Source organism: Setaria viridis, chromosome 1, assembly GCF_005286985.2.
Source record: "Setaria viridis chromosome 1, Setaria_viridis_v4.0, whole genome shotgun sequence".
In the NCBI taxonomy this organism is placed as follows: domain Eukaryota; kingdom Viridiplantae; phylum Streptophyta; class Magnoliopsida; order Poales; family Poaceae; genus Setaria; species Setaria viridis.
In genome coordinates, this window is record NC_048263.2 from 25291208 (window position 1) to 25309738 (window position 18531).

Below are 18531 nucleotides of genomic sequence, written 5' to 3' on the forward strand. Positions count from 1 at the left end.
ATTCGCAAGCAACAAAAGTACCTGCTGGTAGAGTGCTGCCTGTAAGTATATGAGGCTGCTATGATCTGTCGCGAAATGCAGCGTCGTCCTCGAAGTTCCTGCAAAAATGCCGTACAAGCGTGGGCATACGATATGTTGCTGTCACGTTCTAAGAAGCAATATAATAGTAAATTAGGATAGGTTTGTTTCTCCCCTAGATTATGGTCAGATTATGGTCTTGTTTGGATACGCTTCTCCTAGCCACACTTGGATTATAATCTAAACAAAGATTTTCTCGCTTCTCACTTTTCAGTTCTCGTAGTTTAAATCTCTAAAGTGGCTTACCACATAAGCGAGAATCGGTGGAAATAAGCAAAACGTTTGGTGGGATTCTTGCTTATTTCCACCGATAAGCCGCTTATAAGCGGAAACAAACGGGGCCTATATGAGCTGGATTATGGTACAAGGGTAGGAGGGTAAAAAATCATCACATGACCACTAGGGGATCACAAATAATCTAGCCTTGAGTAGCTTATTTCAGATTATATGTAGTTCCAAAGTAATATTTTACCATATTACCTATCACCCATAATCCAATCCAACTTATATAATCTAAGGTGCAAACGGGACCTCATATAATCTAAGGTGCAAACGGGACCTCATATAATCTAAGGTGCAAACGGGACCTCAGTGGTACAATATTAATATTATTAGTGGTGCTACTAACCATAGATGCTTATCCTTAAGATATAAGATAAATAGATAATGCAGGGCAACGACTAGAACTATGATCGATGGTTTGTTGGCTGGCTGCTTTCTTTGTCCTTCGGAGAAATATCTCTTCCTAGAGTACGACGCGCTACTGTACCATGCTGTATAGTTTGGATAGGATTAAGGGTGGTACATACTTCATAATCTAATTCTATCTTTTTAATTCAAAATCATATAATATTATGGTCCGATCCTTATTGAGCTTGATCTAAGCTGCATACTTCATAATCCAACTCAGTTCTATCTATTTTTAGTTCAAAATCATATAATATTATGGCTCGGTTCTTATTGAGCTCTCTGCATACTTCATAATCCAACTCAGTTCTATCTATTTTTTTCAAAATCATATAATATTAAGACCCGGTCCTTGTTGAGTCCAATCTAAACTGAATTAGATGACCTTTTACCCCCCTCGTTCCTCCCCTGCTCTCGAGACAAATGTCAAATCTATTTCTCTTCCTGCCCTTCAGCTATATCAACGCGTTTGGGATATATATGCAAGGGGCCTCTCTCCAGAGTCCAAACAAAGCAGAAGGCCGAAACCGTTGCTCGATATCAAAATCATTCAATGTGGAAACATTTTGAATTTGAGCTGAAAAACTCAGAAAAAAGGCAAATTCTATGGATACGAATTTTTTGATAAAAAACAACTCTAAACATGAAATTGAATTGTTGGGATCCTTCTCACAATTCACAATGAGAAGAAACCCTCCAAAAATAAATAAGCGTATGCTGCTTCTTGGAGCGGGCACACGGTATTTTCTTCAGTAAAAGGCGAAAGAATAGTCCGCTCTGTGCCCACTGCGCAGCTGCGTGCAGTGGTATTGGATGGTGCTCCTAGGCTCTAGTAAATAGCAGGACTCGGTGTATGCTTTTACTTCGGCTAGCGACGTGGGACTAAAAATACAAAGCGCGCTCGTGTTCGTGTACTGGGATCCGTAAGTCCGTAACGCATGGGTGGACGGACGGACGGTCCACTGCAATATCCATCCTGCGGCCCGGCAACGATGCCAGGCATGAGGGCCCAAAAACCAACGCCACGGCCGGCCGGCCGGGTCGCGCGGCAGCCATTTCAGGCTTCCAGCCGGGCCTCCACGAACGAATCCACGTCGCCACCAAGATGATGAACTTGTTTGGGTTACGCAACTGTTATAATCAAGTTTGTACTTGGTACCCTGCCATGCAAACCTCTTTCAAGTGGCACAAAGTATAATCAAGTTTCAGTGGGCCCGAACACATATGGCCTGATCATGTTTCTGGGTGTCTGCGCAAACTGCTCCATTATCAAGGGCTCAGGAAAAACCTTTTTGTTGTTCGCAGTTTCACGTGATTCTGTTTGTCTCCCGGTCCCTCTCTGCTGCGTTCTGGCTGGGGTCGGGCACTGTTTTGGCGTATGTTCTTGTCAAAGTCTCTCTGGTGGAATAGCAGCAAGAGTTGTGCAGAATAAGATCAGCTATATACAGTCCCAGTTATAAGACCTTGCACTTTTTATTTGTTCCAACGTCCATGCTGACTATGCTGAAAGATGTAAGAATTTTGAGAAGTGCTGGTGGTGGGCATTTTCAGAAGTTGGGTTGATTGGGTAACCTTCATTCAAGCGAGAGTGCAAAATAAAAGTCGAGTTTTCATCGAAAAAAAATAAAAGTCGAGTGGATTGATCAAGAATTTTTAGATGTACAAATGAAACCAAGATTTTTCCAAAGCAATGTACTAAAATATTTCATTATGGCTTGTCCTACATATAACCTTTCAGCTGGTGTTGTAATAAAACCGACTAATGAGTGGGGTACCACACCATCTAGTTTATGTGACGCATGATGGAATAACCGATCTGATATTGGATAATTGCACATGCATATGAGTGTTGACTTCTAATTTATTAGAGCAAAGCTAGGGAGCTTAATCCTTTCTCGATCGTGCTCTTCACGTACAGAGAGGCACAACTGGGGAATCGGGGTACAATACAGCAAGTCAATGCCCTGATCGAAAATCGGGCATCGTGTGATGACTTGGTAGGTGGATCCGATCAAATGTTTATACATGATTTATATTATTCTTATCCGGGAATTAATTGTGTGATTAGTTTATCCAACATCGAGCCACATCCTACATGAGTCCATTATTCATGCTAGCATCCAAGCTCTATGCATGTGATGGAGCTGTTTCGTTAAGATCGTCGACCAGCTCAAATGAGGTACTCCTTCCGTTCCAAATTATAGGTCGTTTTGATTTTTATAAATTCATATGCATCTAGATATAGTGTAAACGTATAATAATATCTATGAACCAAATTATAGGTCCTTACGAATGGAGTAGCTGTTTCCGTGTTTCGTGTAACCGATCCCTCCATTTGCATCAGGACCTCTTCGCAAAATTGCCTAGCTATGTTCAACTCGTACGTGCAAGTACGCTACAGGAAGCAAGAGATGGATCAGCATGCATCAGCGAGCGCGCGCGCACAGAGAAACGGAGAGAGAGAGAGAGAACCGGGATGCAAGCAGACACAGACGCCACCCGTGCATTCCGGTTTTATCGGGATAGTATAATTGTTGTTGCATGCCATCATCTCATCACATGGAGGAGGCATACATGATATGCACATGGTAGGAGTACCTTGCTTTATTTGCTTGGTTTGTAAGCTAGAGCCTTGTTTAGTTGTCAAAATTAGGAGTGCCAAAATTACTGTGCCGACACTGTAGCACACTGTAGCGTTTCGTTTGTATTTGTGAATTATTGTCCAAACATTGACTAATTAGGCTCAAAAGATTCGTCTCGCAAAGTACAACAAAACTGTGCAATTAGTTTTTAATTTCATTTACATTTAGTACTCCATGCATGTACCGCAAGTTTGATGTGATGTGGAATCTTCTTTTTGCATAGTGTCAAAGTTAGGAGTTGGGGGTGAAGTAAACAAGGGCTATATATATTTGCACTGGGCACCTGGCCAGGCAGGGTCATCGAACTGGAAACTCGGCATGTTCTTGGCTTCTTGCTGGTCACCATCACAAACTGTCGCCAATACCCTTTTCCCTTGATATACACAGGTTGGTGTTTTGTCAGAAATACAAGCTGGGTTCTTCTCTCTGAATAGCTCAAATTTGATTGGACGGGCTGGACTCAATTCGACGCTAAAGCGACACAGCACAGGCACAGCACATTTTTTTTTGTTCCCAGTCGCTTGGTGGATCCCCAAGTCGATCGAAGCTTTGGTCCCGGCGTCGCGATCCAAGGGGCCAAGACATTACTCCACTCCAGCGCCACGCTCCAAGCTCAAAACTCAAACCAACCAACCAACCAACCATATACATCAACGTCATGCATCCTTTTCACTCATCATGATCATCAAAGCATGCATGATGTGGATATTTCAACGCTAACATTGATCCATCCCCTGTTGCTTTGTCTCGGCATTTCGCTTTCGTTACTCAACGTTGCAACCTGTTCGCTGGATTTTACCGATCGATTTTGATTTTATTAAGAGCATTGAACAATATAGTTGAAAGTTTGCTAGCTATTCCGGGAGTCTAGAAGTAAAATCTTGCAGGGTAAATTCTAGTCATTCAGATTATTTGTGTATCCCTGTTTAAATTTTAATGTATATGGATTCGTATGAACATCCAAAAAAAATCAGATTTTTTGGCCAATTTTTGTCCACGGTTGGGTGAAGTTCTAACCACACTCTCGCACAATCGAACCCTGCTAAAGCTAGTCTCCAGCTTAGGCTCCGATGACATATTTTGTAGAAAAGCGACCTGAAATTCCACGTGCACTAAATGATTCTTCCTTTTCTTTTCACGATCACCTGCGTTCCATTTCCCTTTACTTGCATAGAGCACATAATATTCAGAATGATTAAGCCTATTAAATCAATCAAAGATCAAGAAAAAACTTTTCACAAAAGACCTCGCAAAAACTTCTAAACTTTGCAAGAAAGATTTTACAATATCTTTTCAAAAAATATTTAGCAAAAAGTGTTTTTCATAAAGTTATGTGCAAAGTTTTCCAAAAAAGGATATTACAAAAGTTTAAGAAATGTTTTCTTTAGCAAAGAATTGTACCAAACCTCTTTCACTAAAGAGTTTGAAAAAACTTACTCCAAAATTAGAGAACTTTTCACACCATAAATTTTAAAAAAATAAGAAAAAGGAAATGGCACATTAAAAGTAGAGTAGTGAGCCCTCGCTGACATAGAAAAACGAAATCAAAAGTATCTTCTCACCCTCACATCACATCCAAACGAGGGATGGAGAAAGGGAAAATAAAGAGGAGGGGAGGAGTGACATTTGCCCTCATCGTGGATGGCTGGTGATTGGCTTAAGCAACTCCTTTCCTATTTTGGAGGGTATTGTTTTAGGGAATATTGTTTGTGTGACAGAGATAGAGTAATGGATTATAAGAAAGAAAGATGAGTTTAAGATTCGTGGGAGAGGTGAGTGAGCTCAAGAGGAACATGTGGAAGCGCAGTATGCTAGAAATGAGTTTCTTATGGCTAGCAAATCCATAGCTGCCAAGCGCCTTCACCATTATCATTCTTTTTACCGCCATTGTTATTCTTTTTACCTCACCCCTCGTAAAAGACGGGGCTTCAACAACTCCTCCTAAGTGTAATTAGGACACAGTCCTCGACATGTTGTGGTGCTATCAGAAGTATAAACCTCATCATCCTTAATCGTAGTTTTGGAATACTAACTATGTTTTTTGAAAAAAATAGCAAATATGCCAATATTTTATTGTGGTTTCTAAAGGTGGTAGAGAAAAGGAAAATTGTACGTCAACAACATCAAAAACCATACCTTAACCATCGGCGTTAATTTGTACACGACGTAACCACTCTAATTGCGTGGCTCTAGCACCACATGGAAGGCTAGAGTAGTTCAATTGTGTGGCGAAACCCTCTTTTAGCATTGACGAGCACGTATACTCACTCCTATAAATGGACATATATATATATCTTAACATGAAATGGACCGATGTTGTTGCCGAGTCACGGTCGCACGTCGCTGCAACTAACACATTACACACATCGCAACCTACGACCAAATAATCACCTGCAGGGCCCCACATCCTGACATCCATCAGGCCCCACCCCCGCTAGCTCTCCTGCGCCGTCGTCGGCCCGCGCACGCATCCGGCCGGCCGCTTAGCCGGCGGCCAGCTGTGCCGAGAGACATGAGCGGCCGGCCTGCACCTACTCGTCATGTGGGTGTGATGTGTGCGGATGGCCACGAGGCGCTTCGCTTTGTTTCGTCGCGGCCGCTTCACGCTAATGGTGGATTGGTGGCGATCGAATATAGAATTGTTGGGCACCTCTCGGCTCGCGGTGCTCGTGCACGACCAGCCGGGGATTTTGATATGCCAATCTTTTTCTTTGGTTCCCCCAACAAACACGGTCAGGCGGGCAGATCCACGAATCAGCAACCACCAGGAACGCAGTGACGCGGCTGAGTTTTATTTATTTGTTTATTTATTTACCCGCCCTGCCAATGGGACATGCCCAGCGCATTTCCGCTGGAGTCAACGGGTTTTGCGTGAGATGAGGTGAGTTTTACCTTTGTTTTCCCATTATTTTTATTTTTTTAGACAAATACAATAAATCGTGGCGGCATTTTTATTCCAGGACGCGAGTAAAATCGTATAGGTTGGTAACTCTCGTTGGCATGCTGTAACTAAACATGATGCCATTTCGTAAATTTTACCAGATATATATGAATTTATTCTTATTTCTTCGCATGCTTTATTTACACATCACGGCATAATATTTTGCATCACTACAAGGTGATGGTCAGTCTTCAAGACTCGCGCCACGTTGTTTCATAATAAGTTTTGTTCCATGTGACTTTACTACTAATTATTTCTTCATATAGAGCTGCTTATATGACGTGACAAGATAACACAATAAGCTCGAGCTACTGTTACTAAGATCAAATACCTTCTAAAATGGATCGAAGCCGTTAAAACGAGAATGGAGTAAATCTCGACATTTCCCTCGGTCCCCCATCTCTTTTGTTTGCCAATAATACGATTTTCTATTCTTCCTCCTCCGAGGATCTTGTACGCTCGAAATCAAAGAAAAACCATTTCAAACCTCATCACATTATTCAATTCGATTTAGCCCCTTTCACCAGGAATTGAGAAAATTATCATCAAGGAAAACACATGAGAAGCAAAGTCAACACGAGGACTCGGCCGGTAGCACCGGCAGTAGCTGGGAGATCGATCGGTCGTCACCGTTTATAAAGAGACTCCACCGGTAGCCATTGCTGACGCCGCCCGCCCCCGCCCGGATCTCGCTCGCCCCCGCTCGCCGTCGCCGTCGCCGTCGCCGTCGCCAGCCGCCACCGCTACCGCCATGGGCACGGCCAACGGCGAGCAGCCGGCGGCGGGTGCTTCCTCCGACAAGCTCCGCCACGTCGAGTCCATGTCGCAGCTGCCCTCCGGCGCCGGCAAGATCTCAGGGATCAACGCCGTCGTGCTCGGCGAGTCGCTCGCCGCCGAGGAGAACGACCTCATCTTCCCCAGCCCCGAGTTCTCCGCCGACGCGCTCGTCTCCTCCCCGAAACAGGTTCGCAGAGCCCGAAACTCGTACTCGTCAACTGCGCGCGTGCGCTTCTCGGTTCTTGCTGTTGAAGCCAAAATCGGGTCTTTTATCCGATCAATGGCTTGCTCTAGACTGAGGCGTTTGCTTTGGCACCCGGGGGCTTTTCATTTTGGGCGTCGTACAGCTTTGGAAGCACGAGCTCTTAGTCATCATCAGGCTTGTGGGTAAAGTCCGACAGGGACATAAATAGTACTGCCAAATTTGGAACAACTACGATTTTTATCTGTGCTGTGCTTATTTTTCATTTTGTTTTCGATAATTGCGCTGTAACAAAGTTGTGATCTTGGTGTGTTTTTCATGATCGACATCAGTACCGGGAGATGTATGAGAGGTCCATCAAGGACCCGGCCGGGTTCTGGTCGGAGATCGCCGATACCTTTTACTGGAAGGAGAAGTGGAACCCCAGTGAGGTGTGCTCAGAGAACCTCGATGTCACCAAGGGGCCTGTCCACATCAGCGTGAGTGCCGTTTGATGGCTGTTGGCTAAATTTAGCATTTCTTGTAATGAAATGGGTACAGTGGTTCTGAATCATTTTATGATTCTTTGTCCTGTGCAGTGGTTTAAGGGAGGGAAAACCAATATATGTTACAATGCTGTTGACCGCAACATCGAGTCTGGTAATGGGGACAATATTGCGATGTACTGGGAGGGTAATGAGCCTGGTCAGGATGGGAAGCTCACCTATTCTGAGCTCCTAGAGAAGGTTTGCCAGGTATGCATGCTCATGTCCGAAAAAAATTGCCACAAGAAAAACTGCGAACAACAAATGTACTAGTGCGCATGTCAACACATGTGCTTAAAAGTTCAAGGAAGATGACCAAACCTAAGGCATGTTTCTATGTAATTTGGTAGCTTGCAAATTACTTGAAGAGCGTCGGTGTTGGCAAGGGTGATGCTGTGATTATCTACTTACCAATGTTGCTGGAGCTGCCCATTGCCATGCTTGCTTGTGCCCGCATTGGTGCTGTTCACTCGGTAACGGCTACAACAACAATCTGTAATGATTATCTTATCAATCCTAGTGTTTCCTTTTTTATGTTGTGATGCATCATGCTTGTTCAGGTTGTGTTTGCTGGCTTCTCAGCGGATTCACTAGCCCAAAGGATCGTTGATTGCAAGCCTAAGCTTGTCATCACGTGCAATGCTGTGAAACGGGGCGTCAAGCCCATCCTTCTCAAAGATATAGTGGATGCGGCTTTGGTTGAAAGTGAGAAGAATGGAGTTTCTGTAGGTATGCACCGGGATCTAGTTTTTGTACACATGTTGATAATTTTGAGCTGTTATCATGTGGCAGGTATTTTGTACTCAATATCTTTTTCCATTGGCCATCAATGTTTTCTTGTGACATCATGCTAAAAACAATCCTCATATGAAGATAGATACATAGAGGCATAGAGCTAAGGGTTAATTTTCATTAGGGTTCTCAATATGTAAAAAAGCTTTTTCGTAGTGGCTCATCCATGGGAGAAAAGCAAACTAAGCCCACATGTGAAATCAACAACCACCAGAGATGATAAGAGAACTGATTATGCCTTTTTTTGGAAGTCAGTCTAATGAAACATTGACAAGGCAATTAATAATGACTAATTTTGTGAAGTTGCCAATTGGGGTCTTGTATATCACAGATCACAAACATAGTGGATTTAACACAACAAAGGAAAACAGGACGATCCAACGTTTGAGTTTGGAACATCTGATCATGTTTGTCCAAACAATAAGAAAACCGAGGTGCATGAATTTGGAGACCGAAATCAAGGGATTTCCTATGTCACAGGAACCTCAAAGGCTCAAACTAAGGTAGTTTTCAATTGACCAATGCTGACTGTCAGATGACAGTTGGCTGATTCAAATATTCTCTTCAAGCTCCCGCATCTCTTTGGTTGCCGTGACTCCGCTGTGCTGGCACCACCCCAACCAGCAATTCTTCACCACACGTGGACAGCAATGTCCCCGCCACCCAACCACAGCAGTCCCGTCCATCTTCCTAGGGAAACTCCAACACCGAGAACACATCCGAAGCCGAAATCTCTCTCTAAAATCCTGAATCTCGCCAGAGTTGCTTCACAGATGTCATCGACTGATTTCAGGTGAAACTTCAGTCACCTGCAATATAGGAGGCACCAGAAAATAATCCACTACTCTTAGGGGTACCATAGGATACATATGCTTCCAGTCTAAAATCCTATTTGGTTAGGAGTATATAGGAGTAGTAAAGTAAGGATAACTGAAATTCAAAGTATTGATTTTCTGAAAGTCAATCGCATCTGGCTTCCACTAAACTAAAAATAATAAGAGTAACGGCAAATAAACTGAAAGCTAGTTTTAGGCAATATCCTGCCCTAACCAAATATCAACAAAGAATACATTTATACTAAAACCAACACAAACATTTCTTTTAACAGAACCTGAGATTCAAACGAGCACTTATTTTTTAACGTAGTAAAATGTCACATTTGAATGATATTTAGCCATTAATGCAATGATCTGCATTGACCTGGGTATCCTATATTACTGCATTTGGCTTATAGCGTATTCAAGCTCAAGTATGTTCTAATCTTGATAACCATAGTAACTTCTCTTTGGAATGTGGTTCATTTAATGAGCACATGTGAGAACCATTGAATACGGCCTGATTTGTAGTTTACTGATGTGGACTTTCATTGTCCTGACCACTAGGTCTCTGTTTGACGTATGAAAATCAGTCAGCCATGAAGAGGGAAGACACAAAATGGCAAGCAGAAAGGGATATTTGGTGGCAGGTGTGCATTTCTCTCGTGAATGGAAACTTATTACATACGTTACTCGTCCTATATATCAAGGCACGTGCATATCTACTGAGGATAACATTGCTATTTTGTTATAATTTGTTGCCCAATATCTTTCAGGATGTTGTGACCAAATTCCCAACAAAGTGTGATGTGGAATGGGTGGATGCAGAGGATCCGCTGTTCCTTTTGTACACAAGTGGCAGCACAGGGAAGCCAAAGGTACTTCTAATTGAGCTGGATTAAGCAGTTATTGCATTAGCCAAATGTTAATCTCTTGGTGTATGTAGGGTGTGTTGCATACTTCTGGGGGCTACATGCTGTACACTGCAACAACCTTCAAGTATGCATTTGATTACAGGCCAACAGACATATACTGGTAAGTGGTGGCACATAAACTTTAATGTTTTTTTAGGTGTATACCCTCATTCCTGTGTGGGCAACTATTCATAGAAGCTGCTAGTTCCTTATACATCCCACTATTTTGTTTGAACCAGGTGCACTGCTGATTGTGGCTGGATTACTGGACATAGTTATGTAACATATGGTCCTCTGCTGAATGGTGCTACAGTTCTCGTTTTTGAAGGGGTATGTTTCTAAAAGCTTTTTAGTAAGTATGTAAGTTAAATTGTGATATTTGATGACAAAAAATCCCTAGTTTGATGGTTTCTTCTCATTTCCTCAGTTGTACTTGTCATCTTGTCTGACAACTTATAGCTGTTCAGTCTTCACTACACCAAAGTCTAGTCTTACTTTGAACAATGTTTGGTTACTTGCATTACATTTGGTGTATTCATTGGATGGTTTCTATTTTTTAAATTTCAATAAGCTAGTCTGTTTGGTTCTTGTTTTCAATTTCCTCGTTCCTGAAGTATTCCTTTGAACCATACATGTAGACTCCAAACTACCCTGATTCCGGCCGATGCTGGGACATCGTGGACAAGTACAATGTGACAATATTTTATACTGCCCCAACTCTTGTTCGTTCACTCATGCGTGATGGCAGTGAGGTATGCATAGCTCCTTTTCCTAGTTCATAATTTATTTCGTAACGTTACACAGTTATCTGAACAAAGCATCGTGTGATGCTTGGTATCAAATTACCCCCCAGTACTTAAAGTCAGTACCAACCTGATTGCTAAAATGATTGCCAGATTTCCAGGCAGCAATCATTGTTTAATTTGCTCTGTTCTGTTTGCTATGCGTAGCCTTTCCATACTAGTTAGTAACATTGTAACACTGACATGGATAAAACTGTTGTTGAAAGTGCGCGATGGCGCTTGTATGCATTGTGACTGCTACATGTCTCACCAACAATCTATCACTATTTACTTGATTTGCTAAGAAGCTCTTATGACTGATCCACTGGGATGGGATCTCTGGCTGTTGCTACTTTTCAAATGCTAATAAAGAAATTTTTCTACTGCAAGGCTGAATTCTTATGAGATGGCATTTTAATAATTTTAGATAATGTTAATACTCTGTATTCATGTGCCGTTTTATTATGCTTTCTCTCTGATTTTCTGCTACGCTTTTGAAGTATGTTACACGGTACTCTCGAAAGTCTCTTCGAGTCCTGGGAAGTGTTGGTGAGCCAATCAATCCAAGTGCATGGAGGTGAGTGGACCTTTTGTCAACTGTCAACAATTTGAGCACAAAAATTATAAAAGGTCATGTCTGTTTACTGCATTTCAGATGGTTCTACAACATTGTTGGGGACTCCCGGTGCCCCATATCAGACACTTGGTGGCAAACTGAAACTGGTGGTTTCATGGTAAGATCTTTCCAGTTTACACCTCTTGTGAAATTGAATTTTTTTTGTGGGGCCACAAAATGATTGTGATCATCAAGGTTTTAATTTGGACTGCTGTGCATGTTTTCTTTAGATCACCCCATTGCCTGGCGCCTGGCCTCAGAAGCCAGGTTCTGCAACCTTTCCTTTCTTTGGTGTTCAGGTAAACCCAATTTATACGTGAGATGTAAAAGGTATATGATCCCTTTATTTTTTAATAATTCTAAACTGCTGTTTGTTTAATTTACAGCCGGTCATTGTTGATGAGAAAGGGCAAGAGATTGAAGGGGAATGCAGTGGATATCTTTGCATAAAGAAATCATGGCCTGGGGCTTTCCGGACTCTCTATGGAGATCATGAGAGATATGAGACCACATACTTCAAACCATTCGCTGGGTACTATTTCACTGGTGATGGTTGCAGCAGGTAGGTTACCAAAGCCTCCCTCCTAATATTATATGGAATCAAAGTGTATTGAGAGCATTGCTTACTTTTTCAAATAGTTTAGCTAATAGCTTTTGCATTCCAGAGATAAAGACGGTTACCACTGGCTGACTGGAAGAGTAGATGATGTTATCAACGTCAGGTAGGCTACTTATTTGGTTCTTGTCATAACTCACTAGAATTTTAGTACATGTATGGTATTGCTGACTTTCAAGTGATAACTATCTTACCCTTCGTGTGCATATGTAGTGGACACCGAATCGGCACAGCTGAGGTTGAGTCAGCTTTGGTGTCACATCCACAATGTGCAGAGGCTGCTGTTGTAGGAGTTGAGCATGAGGTATAGACTGCTGCTATTTTTTTTTCTCTACTTCTGCAACCTCTCATTATCTTTGGTATCCTGCCATATAAGACTCTTAACTAATATTTTACCTTCTTCAGGTCAAAGGTCAAGGAATTTATGCATTTGTAACTTTGGTGGATGGTGTTCCGTATAGTGAGGAACTACGGAAAAGCCTCATAGTGACAGTGCGCAACCAGGTATTTTCTTTATTTTGGATTTTATGATTAAGAGGTTACATTTGTATAGAGAATGGTCAATAGCTGAACATTCTGTTCTTTGTAGTTGATTGCCATGCGATAATGCTTGTAGATTTTGCATAGTTGTCTTCCATTTTTTTTATAAGGAATTTTCTTCCATTTTAAAGCAGAGTTAGATAATCAACTATGAAATTTGTTACACTGCATAGAAATTTGTCAGGTCAAATCAAGACTAAAATGTTGTCCCAATGCTAGCATGAACCCCATGAAAGTAGCCACATATTCGGTCAGGCTGTAGTTCCTACAAAGTAGTCAACAATATTTAGATTAAACACACTTCAATGTTCAGGCAAATAGTGTGAACTTCATGTTGATTGTAACTGAAAGACAGCAAATAAAGCATGGACAGACAAAAGATGTAGGATTCTGTTAATATTGGACCTGTTGGGAATACAATTTCTCATATTGGCTCCTGCAATTAGGGATTCAGCGGGTCAACCAATGCGTAGTTGGATTAACTATTCTTGTTCATTTGGTCTCTAAATCCAAGAGGTATTGAACTAGCTGTTTGGTGAAATAGAATTGTAGTCGGATGGAGGAACTTGTTTGGCTCCAAAATGGAACTTTTGTAACTACCTGAACAAAAATTCATCTTCACATGAACAAAAATTCTTGTTCATTTAGTCTCTAAATCCAAGAAAAAGTATTGAACTAGCTGTTAGGTGAAATAGAATTGTAGTTGGATAGTGGCTCCAAAAATGAAGCTTTTGTAGCTACCTGTAATTCTGAGTGTGCCACCTGTTCATATGCTTTCGCATGATTTGAAGAAAAAATAATCAGTAGACTTCCATCTTCACATGAATTATCATGCCTTTTTGTTTCAGATTGGGGCATTTGCAGCTCCTGACAAGATCCACTGGGCACCGGGACTCCCTAAAACTCGGAGTGGCAAGATCATGCGAAGGATTTTGCGTAAAATTGCTGCACGGCAGCTGGATGAACTTGGGGACACAAGCACCCTCGCTGATCCTGGTGTCGTTGACCAGCTGATTGCGCTCAGTGATTGCTAGGCTGTAATGAATTGGGTGGTGGATGCATCCTTTGCGTGCATGTTCCATTTCTCTTCCTGTATGATGAGTAGAATGTGCATTTCAGTGTCAGAGAACTAAACTGGGGTGTGATATGTTGTTTTGACGTTTCTTTTTTAGAACTTTTGCATTGCATATCGAGGTAGGTGCATCGAAATGTATTATTGATTGACACAATAAGATATCAATAAATCGTTAAATTTAATTTTGGTTTCTTTTGGATAAACCGTACCCTCGTTTTTTTTGGGTGGCGAAATTCTAACCTTTTTGGAGTTCACCTTACTTTTGGATCTTATAGATTCATTAAACCTTCTACGCATGCCCCAAACTTAAGGGAGTGAACCTAGATTAGTTTCAACTGGTAATCTGTACCATATGTCATCTGAATCCCAGCCTGTAAGCAATTGCCATATGCATGACCATTTACTATATACAAAGTGTTCAGTGAGAATGGACTCCCCTGCAACTGGTAACAGCCATTGCCCAGCTGAGCTGATGGACTAGCACCAGGGTCTCATTCCTGAAAAAAAATCATGTAAGGATCCATCACCTATGGCCATGCGAGTTCACTAAGAAGTCCAGTGCTAACCATTTCAATTGCACCACAGATTGCAAGCTGGTCCAGTGTCTCCTCTTACTCCATATTTCACCTGACAGATTCAAATGTAGCAGGAGCATCAGCACTTTCTTCAGTGTCGTATACTGGACATGTAAGAAAATGCTCACAGAGAATGACTTCCTATACTCCTTCCATGTCTATTTACAATCGTAAGTGGTCGTCATGGTGCAGCATGAAACTTTGCTTAATTCCCTCCCGGTGTCCTAACGAGCCTATATCCCAAATACTTAGTATTTTCCTTGACCATCACTTTCGTTCTTTTCCTTAATAATTTTATCTGGGGGTAATAAGAATTTCAGAATGCATTCTTGTCGTTTCCGTTGGATTGATGGATCGGAATGCGTGAAAGTGTTTCATGATGGTGTTATCCACTTGCGCCATTGTTTATTCGACCGATCGCGAGCCGGTAAACCCTCAGATTCAGTGAGGAAGCGCAGTTTTAATTTTTAAACCTCATCAGCGCGGTAGTAATTCGTATCAGGACGGGGAATTGTCATGCAGTACACGACTCGTATCAGATCTTGATCTTGACGCGATTGGATAGATTGGGATTACAGGTCGAGGGACTGCCAAACCAAAGCTCCATCTGATAAGACGGGATCAGATCGTAGATCCGGGGGGGGATCATTCCGCCACGGTGATGGCCCACCGGTCAGTCTCACCGCCTCCCCGTGGACGGAATCCGGCCCCACCGAACGGCGTGGACAGCTCGAGGCCGGCCGCAGAGACTTTTCTCCGCCTCTTCTGGCTTTTGGCGTGTAGTGTGCCGCCTTTGAACGGCAAGCCCGGCCCGGCCCAGCCCACCGGCCGGTCCAGTCCCCCCTCGCGGTTCGCACCACCGAGCCGCCTCGCCGGCCGGCTATTTAACCGCACCAGGTCAGGTCTCCCCTTCCCAGATCCCATCCATCCCGAGAGAGAGGAAAAATCTTCTCCCCCTCCCCCCAAAAAATCCCAAAACCCTAGGCTTCGGATCTCCCCCCGGATCTCGATGGCGAACCCCCGCGTGTTCTTCGACATGACCGTCGGCGGCGCCCCGGCCGGCCGGATCGTGATGGAGCTCTACGCCAACGAGGTCCCCCGCACCGCCGAGAACTTCCGCGCCCTCTGCACCGGCGAGAAGGGCGTCGGGAAGAGCGGCAAGCCGCTCCACTACAAGGGCTCCACCTTCCACCGCGTCATCCCCGATTTCATGTGCCAGGGCGGCGACTTCACCCGCGGCAACGGCACCGGCGGCGAGTCCATCTACGGCGAGAAGTTCGCCGACGAGAAGTTCGTCCGCAAGCACACGGGCCCCGGCATCCTCTCCATGGCCAACGCCGGCCCCAACACCAACGGCTCCCAGTTCTTCATCTGCACCGTCGCCACCCCATGGCTCGACGGCAAGCACGTCGTCTTCGGCCAGGTCGTCGAGGGCATGAACGTCGTCAAGGCCATCGAGAAGGTGGGCTCCCGCAGCGGATCCACCGCCAAGGAAGTCAAGATCGCCGACTGCGGCCAGCTCTCCTAGATCTCTCAGATCTGATCTGCCTACCCGGCCGCCCTCCCTCCGTCGTCGTCGTCGTCGAGTCCGCCGTGTCCGTCCCTTCCATTAGCTTCGATCTGAATAAGATGATGGTGATCTGAGAGGTGGTCTGAGTTGAGTCGTGTCTAGTCGTTTATCATGTGTTCGTGTCCCTCCGTGGTGGTTTAATTAGGGGTTTAGGTGCTGGATCTGCGAATCACTGTGTGATGGATATTGTCTCTGCCTAATCCATGTTTCTTCTGTTATCTCGATGAATGATGCTATGAGAACTGGAACTTAGCTTTGGTGTTTCGGAATTGTTTTACTTGTGCGATTTATCTTACGCGATCTTTGAATTTTCTGTGCGGCCAAAAATTGATTGTGATTGCCAATGTTTTACTGTGACCTGTCTTGCGTGTTTTATTCTTATCAGCGTATGGTCTCAAACCAGGTTCTGCAACCTCTCTTTGTTCAGGTTAATCGAAGTTATATGAAATGTGAGGATATATGGTCCGACTGGATGAGTGGATGATATCAATGTCTGCTGAGTCCATGTGGCTACTTGTAGAATGTTAGCGTGTTTATGCCATTGCTGACTTTCAAGTGATAACGATCTTCCTCTATGTGAATATATGTTGTGGGCACTGGTGTCACATCCAACAATGTGCAGAGGATGCTGTTCTTGGTGTTGTGCTTGAGTGTGAGGTATCAGCTGAAATATTTTTTCCCCTCCTTTTTTTCGACCCTCATTTTATTTGGTATTCTTCTCCCATGTAAGATTCTTAATCTATGGATCACCTTCAGGTCAAAAGGAATTTTATGCTTTTGTAACTTTGGTGGATGGTGTTCCTTATAGCAAGAAAAAGGAACTATGGAAAAGCATCATAATGGCAGTTTGCACCTGGTATTTGCTTTCTTGGAATTATGGCCAAAACAGTCTACATTTTGTATTGACAAATGGTATGTACACAACAGCTGAATATTCTGTTCTTGGTAGTTGGTTGGCATGTGACAGTGCTCATAGATTTCTCATGATTATGTTCCATTATAAAACCAAGTGAGGTAAACAACTATGATATTTCTGAAGTTGCTTTTTTCTTGATTATGCAGGAGAACTGCATATCATTGCATTAAGATAGGAAAACTGCATATGATTGATATTTCTGAAGTTGCTAGATTTGTCATATCACAGTTGAGACTAATCTTTGAGTCTGAAAGGTTAGCATGAGTCATGTAAGGAGGCGGATATATAGTCTGTTGCTGTGAAGTAGTCCACAAGCTATGAACATCCTTCAGGGTTCAGGCAAATGCTGTGACCTGTGTTGACTATAGCTGAAAGACAGCAAAGAAAACATGGGCTGACAAAAAATTGTAGATATCAAAGAAACCATTTCTCATGTTGGTTCCTTCAATTAGAGATGCAAGCGGGTCAAGGAAAAGAATGAACCAGTAATTAGGTGAAACTGAGTTGGATGGAATGGGTTTTTGGTTGACCTATTATGAAAATGGAACTTGCTTTTTCTTCTTAATATAATGATACGCAGCTCTCCCGCGTGTTCGAGAAAAAATGGAACTTGCTGCTACAATGCCGATTGTGCTAGTCCATATATGCTTTTGCATGGTTTAAACAAAAAAAATCAGAAAGTTTCATGTTCACTCGATCTATTATGCCACTTTGTGGCAGATTGGGGCATTTGCAGATCCTGATTAGATCCACTGGGTACATGGATTTCCCTAAAACCTGGAGGAGCAAAGATCATAGGAAGACTTTTTGCACATAATGCAGCACAACAGCTGGATTAACTTGGGACATGACCACCATTGCTGATCCCGGTGTGGTTGTCCAGCTAATTGCGCTTGGGGATTGCTAGGTTTAATGGAATTGGATGGTGGATGCATTATTAGTTTACAGCTTTCCGTGCATGTTCCTTTCCCTTTCTATGTGATCAGTAGAATGTGCATTTCAGTGGCAAGAACCAAAAGTCTTCTCTATGTTGTTTAAGTGTTCTTCTTTTGTGAACTTCTGTATCACATATTCACATATCATGATAGGTTATGAAAACGTATTGACTGGAACAATAGATTTATCAATAATTTGTTAAATTTTCATTTGGTTTCTATTGGATGAACTGCGTCTGGGTTTTGGGGATTAGATTTGGTATTTACTTCTTGGACCTTTTGCATCATTAGTGATATTCAGGTGTTGATACTTTTGAACAAGAAAAGGGACACTGATGTGAAATTTTGACCATTTTCAGAGGTCTTGTAGAAGTATTTTATTCCAGAAACAAGCTTATTTTAGACACTAATAAGTTCATTCAACCTTCTATTCCTAATCTGAATTTAAGGGAATAACTTTTTTTCGTTAGTTTTTTTAAAGGAATTGGCTTCAGACAAAGCAAGCGCATGCTTGATGCTTCTAAGATGAAGCAC

The 18531-nt window shown here is 42.8% G+C and overlaps 2 protein-coding genes and 1 non-coding gene across 3 annotated transcripts; 2 read left to right on the plus strand and 1 right to left on the minus strand.

Annotated features, from left to right (window-relative positions):
- Positions 1–1438: 1438 nt before the first annotated feature.
- On the minus strand, positions 1439–1561 carry LOC117841820 (U5 spliceosomal RNA). Its single transcript, XR_004637401.1, has one exon. It is a non-coding gene; the product is annotated as a U5 spliceosomal RNA (small nuclear RNA).
- A 5440-nt stretch (positions 1562–7001) lies between these two features.
- Positions 7002–14183, plus strand: LOC117852595 (acetyl-coenzyme A synthetase, chloroplastic/glyoxysomal). The gene is made up of 18 exons (XM_034734749.2): positions 7002–7312; positions 7660–7806; positions 7906–8061; positions 8202–8324; positions 8412–8580; positions 10026–10108; positions 10235–10336; positions 10405–10493; positions 10612–10702; positions 11011–11124; positions 11655–11731; positions 11810–11888; positions 12001–12069; positions 12157–12332; positions 12436–12492; positions 12600–12690; positions 12792–12890; positions 13775–14183. The coding sequence occupies exons 1-18, from the start codon at positions 7100–7102 to the stop codon at positions 13958–13960; spliced, it is 2121 nt and encodes a 706-aa protein (XP_034590640.1). The 5' UTR covers positions 7002–7099; the 3' UTR covers positions 13961–14183.
- A 1304-nt stretch (positions 14184–15487) lies between these two features.
- LOC117852610 (peptidyl-prolyl cis-trans isomerase) lies at positions 15488–16415 on the plus strand. Its single transcript, XM_034734781.2, has one exon. The coding sequence runs from the start codon at positions 15586–15588 to the stop codon at positions 16102–16104; it is 519 nt and encodes a 172-aa protein (XP_034590672.1). The 5' UTR covers positions 15488–15585; the 3' UTR covers positions 16105–16415.
- The last annotated feature ends 2116 nt before the right edge of the window (positions 16416–18531 follow it).

Excerpts from the sequence above, each read along its gene's own strand:
- LOC117852595 (XM_034734749.2), top strand. The coding sequence starts at position 7,100 with ATGGGCACGGCCAACGGCGAGCAGCCGGCGGCGGGTGCTTCCTCCGAC. Across the intron at positions 10,109-10,234 it reads AAAGGGATATTTGGTGGCAG|GATGTTGTGACCAAATTCCC; the intron begins GTGTGCATTTCT and ends AATATCTTTCAG. Across the intron at positions 12,070-12,156 it reads TTCCTTTCTTTGGTGTTCAG|CCGGTCATTGTTGATGAGAA; the intron begins GTAAACCCAATT and ends TTTAATTTACAG.
- LOC117852610 (XM_034734781.2), top strand. The coding sequence starts at position 15,586 with ATGGCGAACCCCCGCGTGTTCTTCGACATGACCGTCGGCGGCGCCCCG.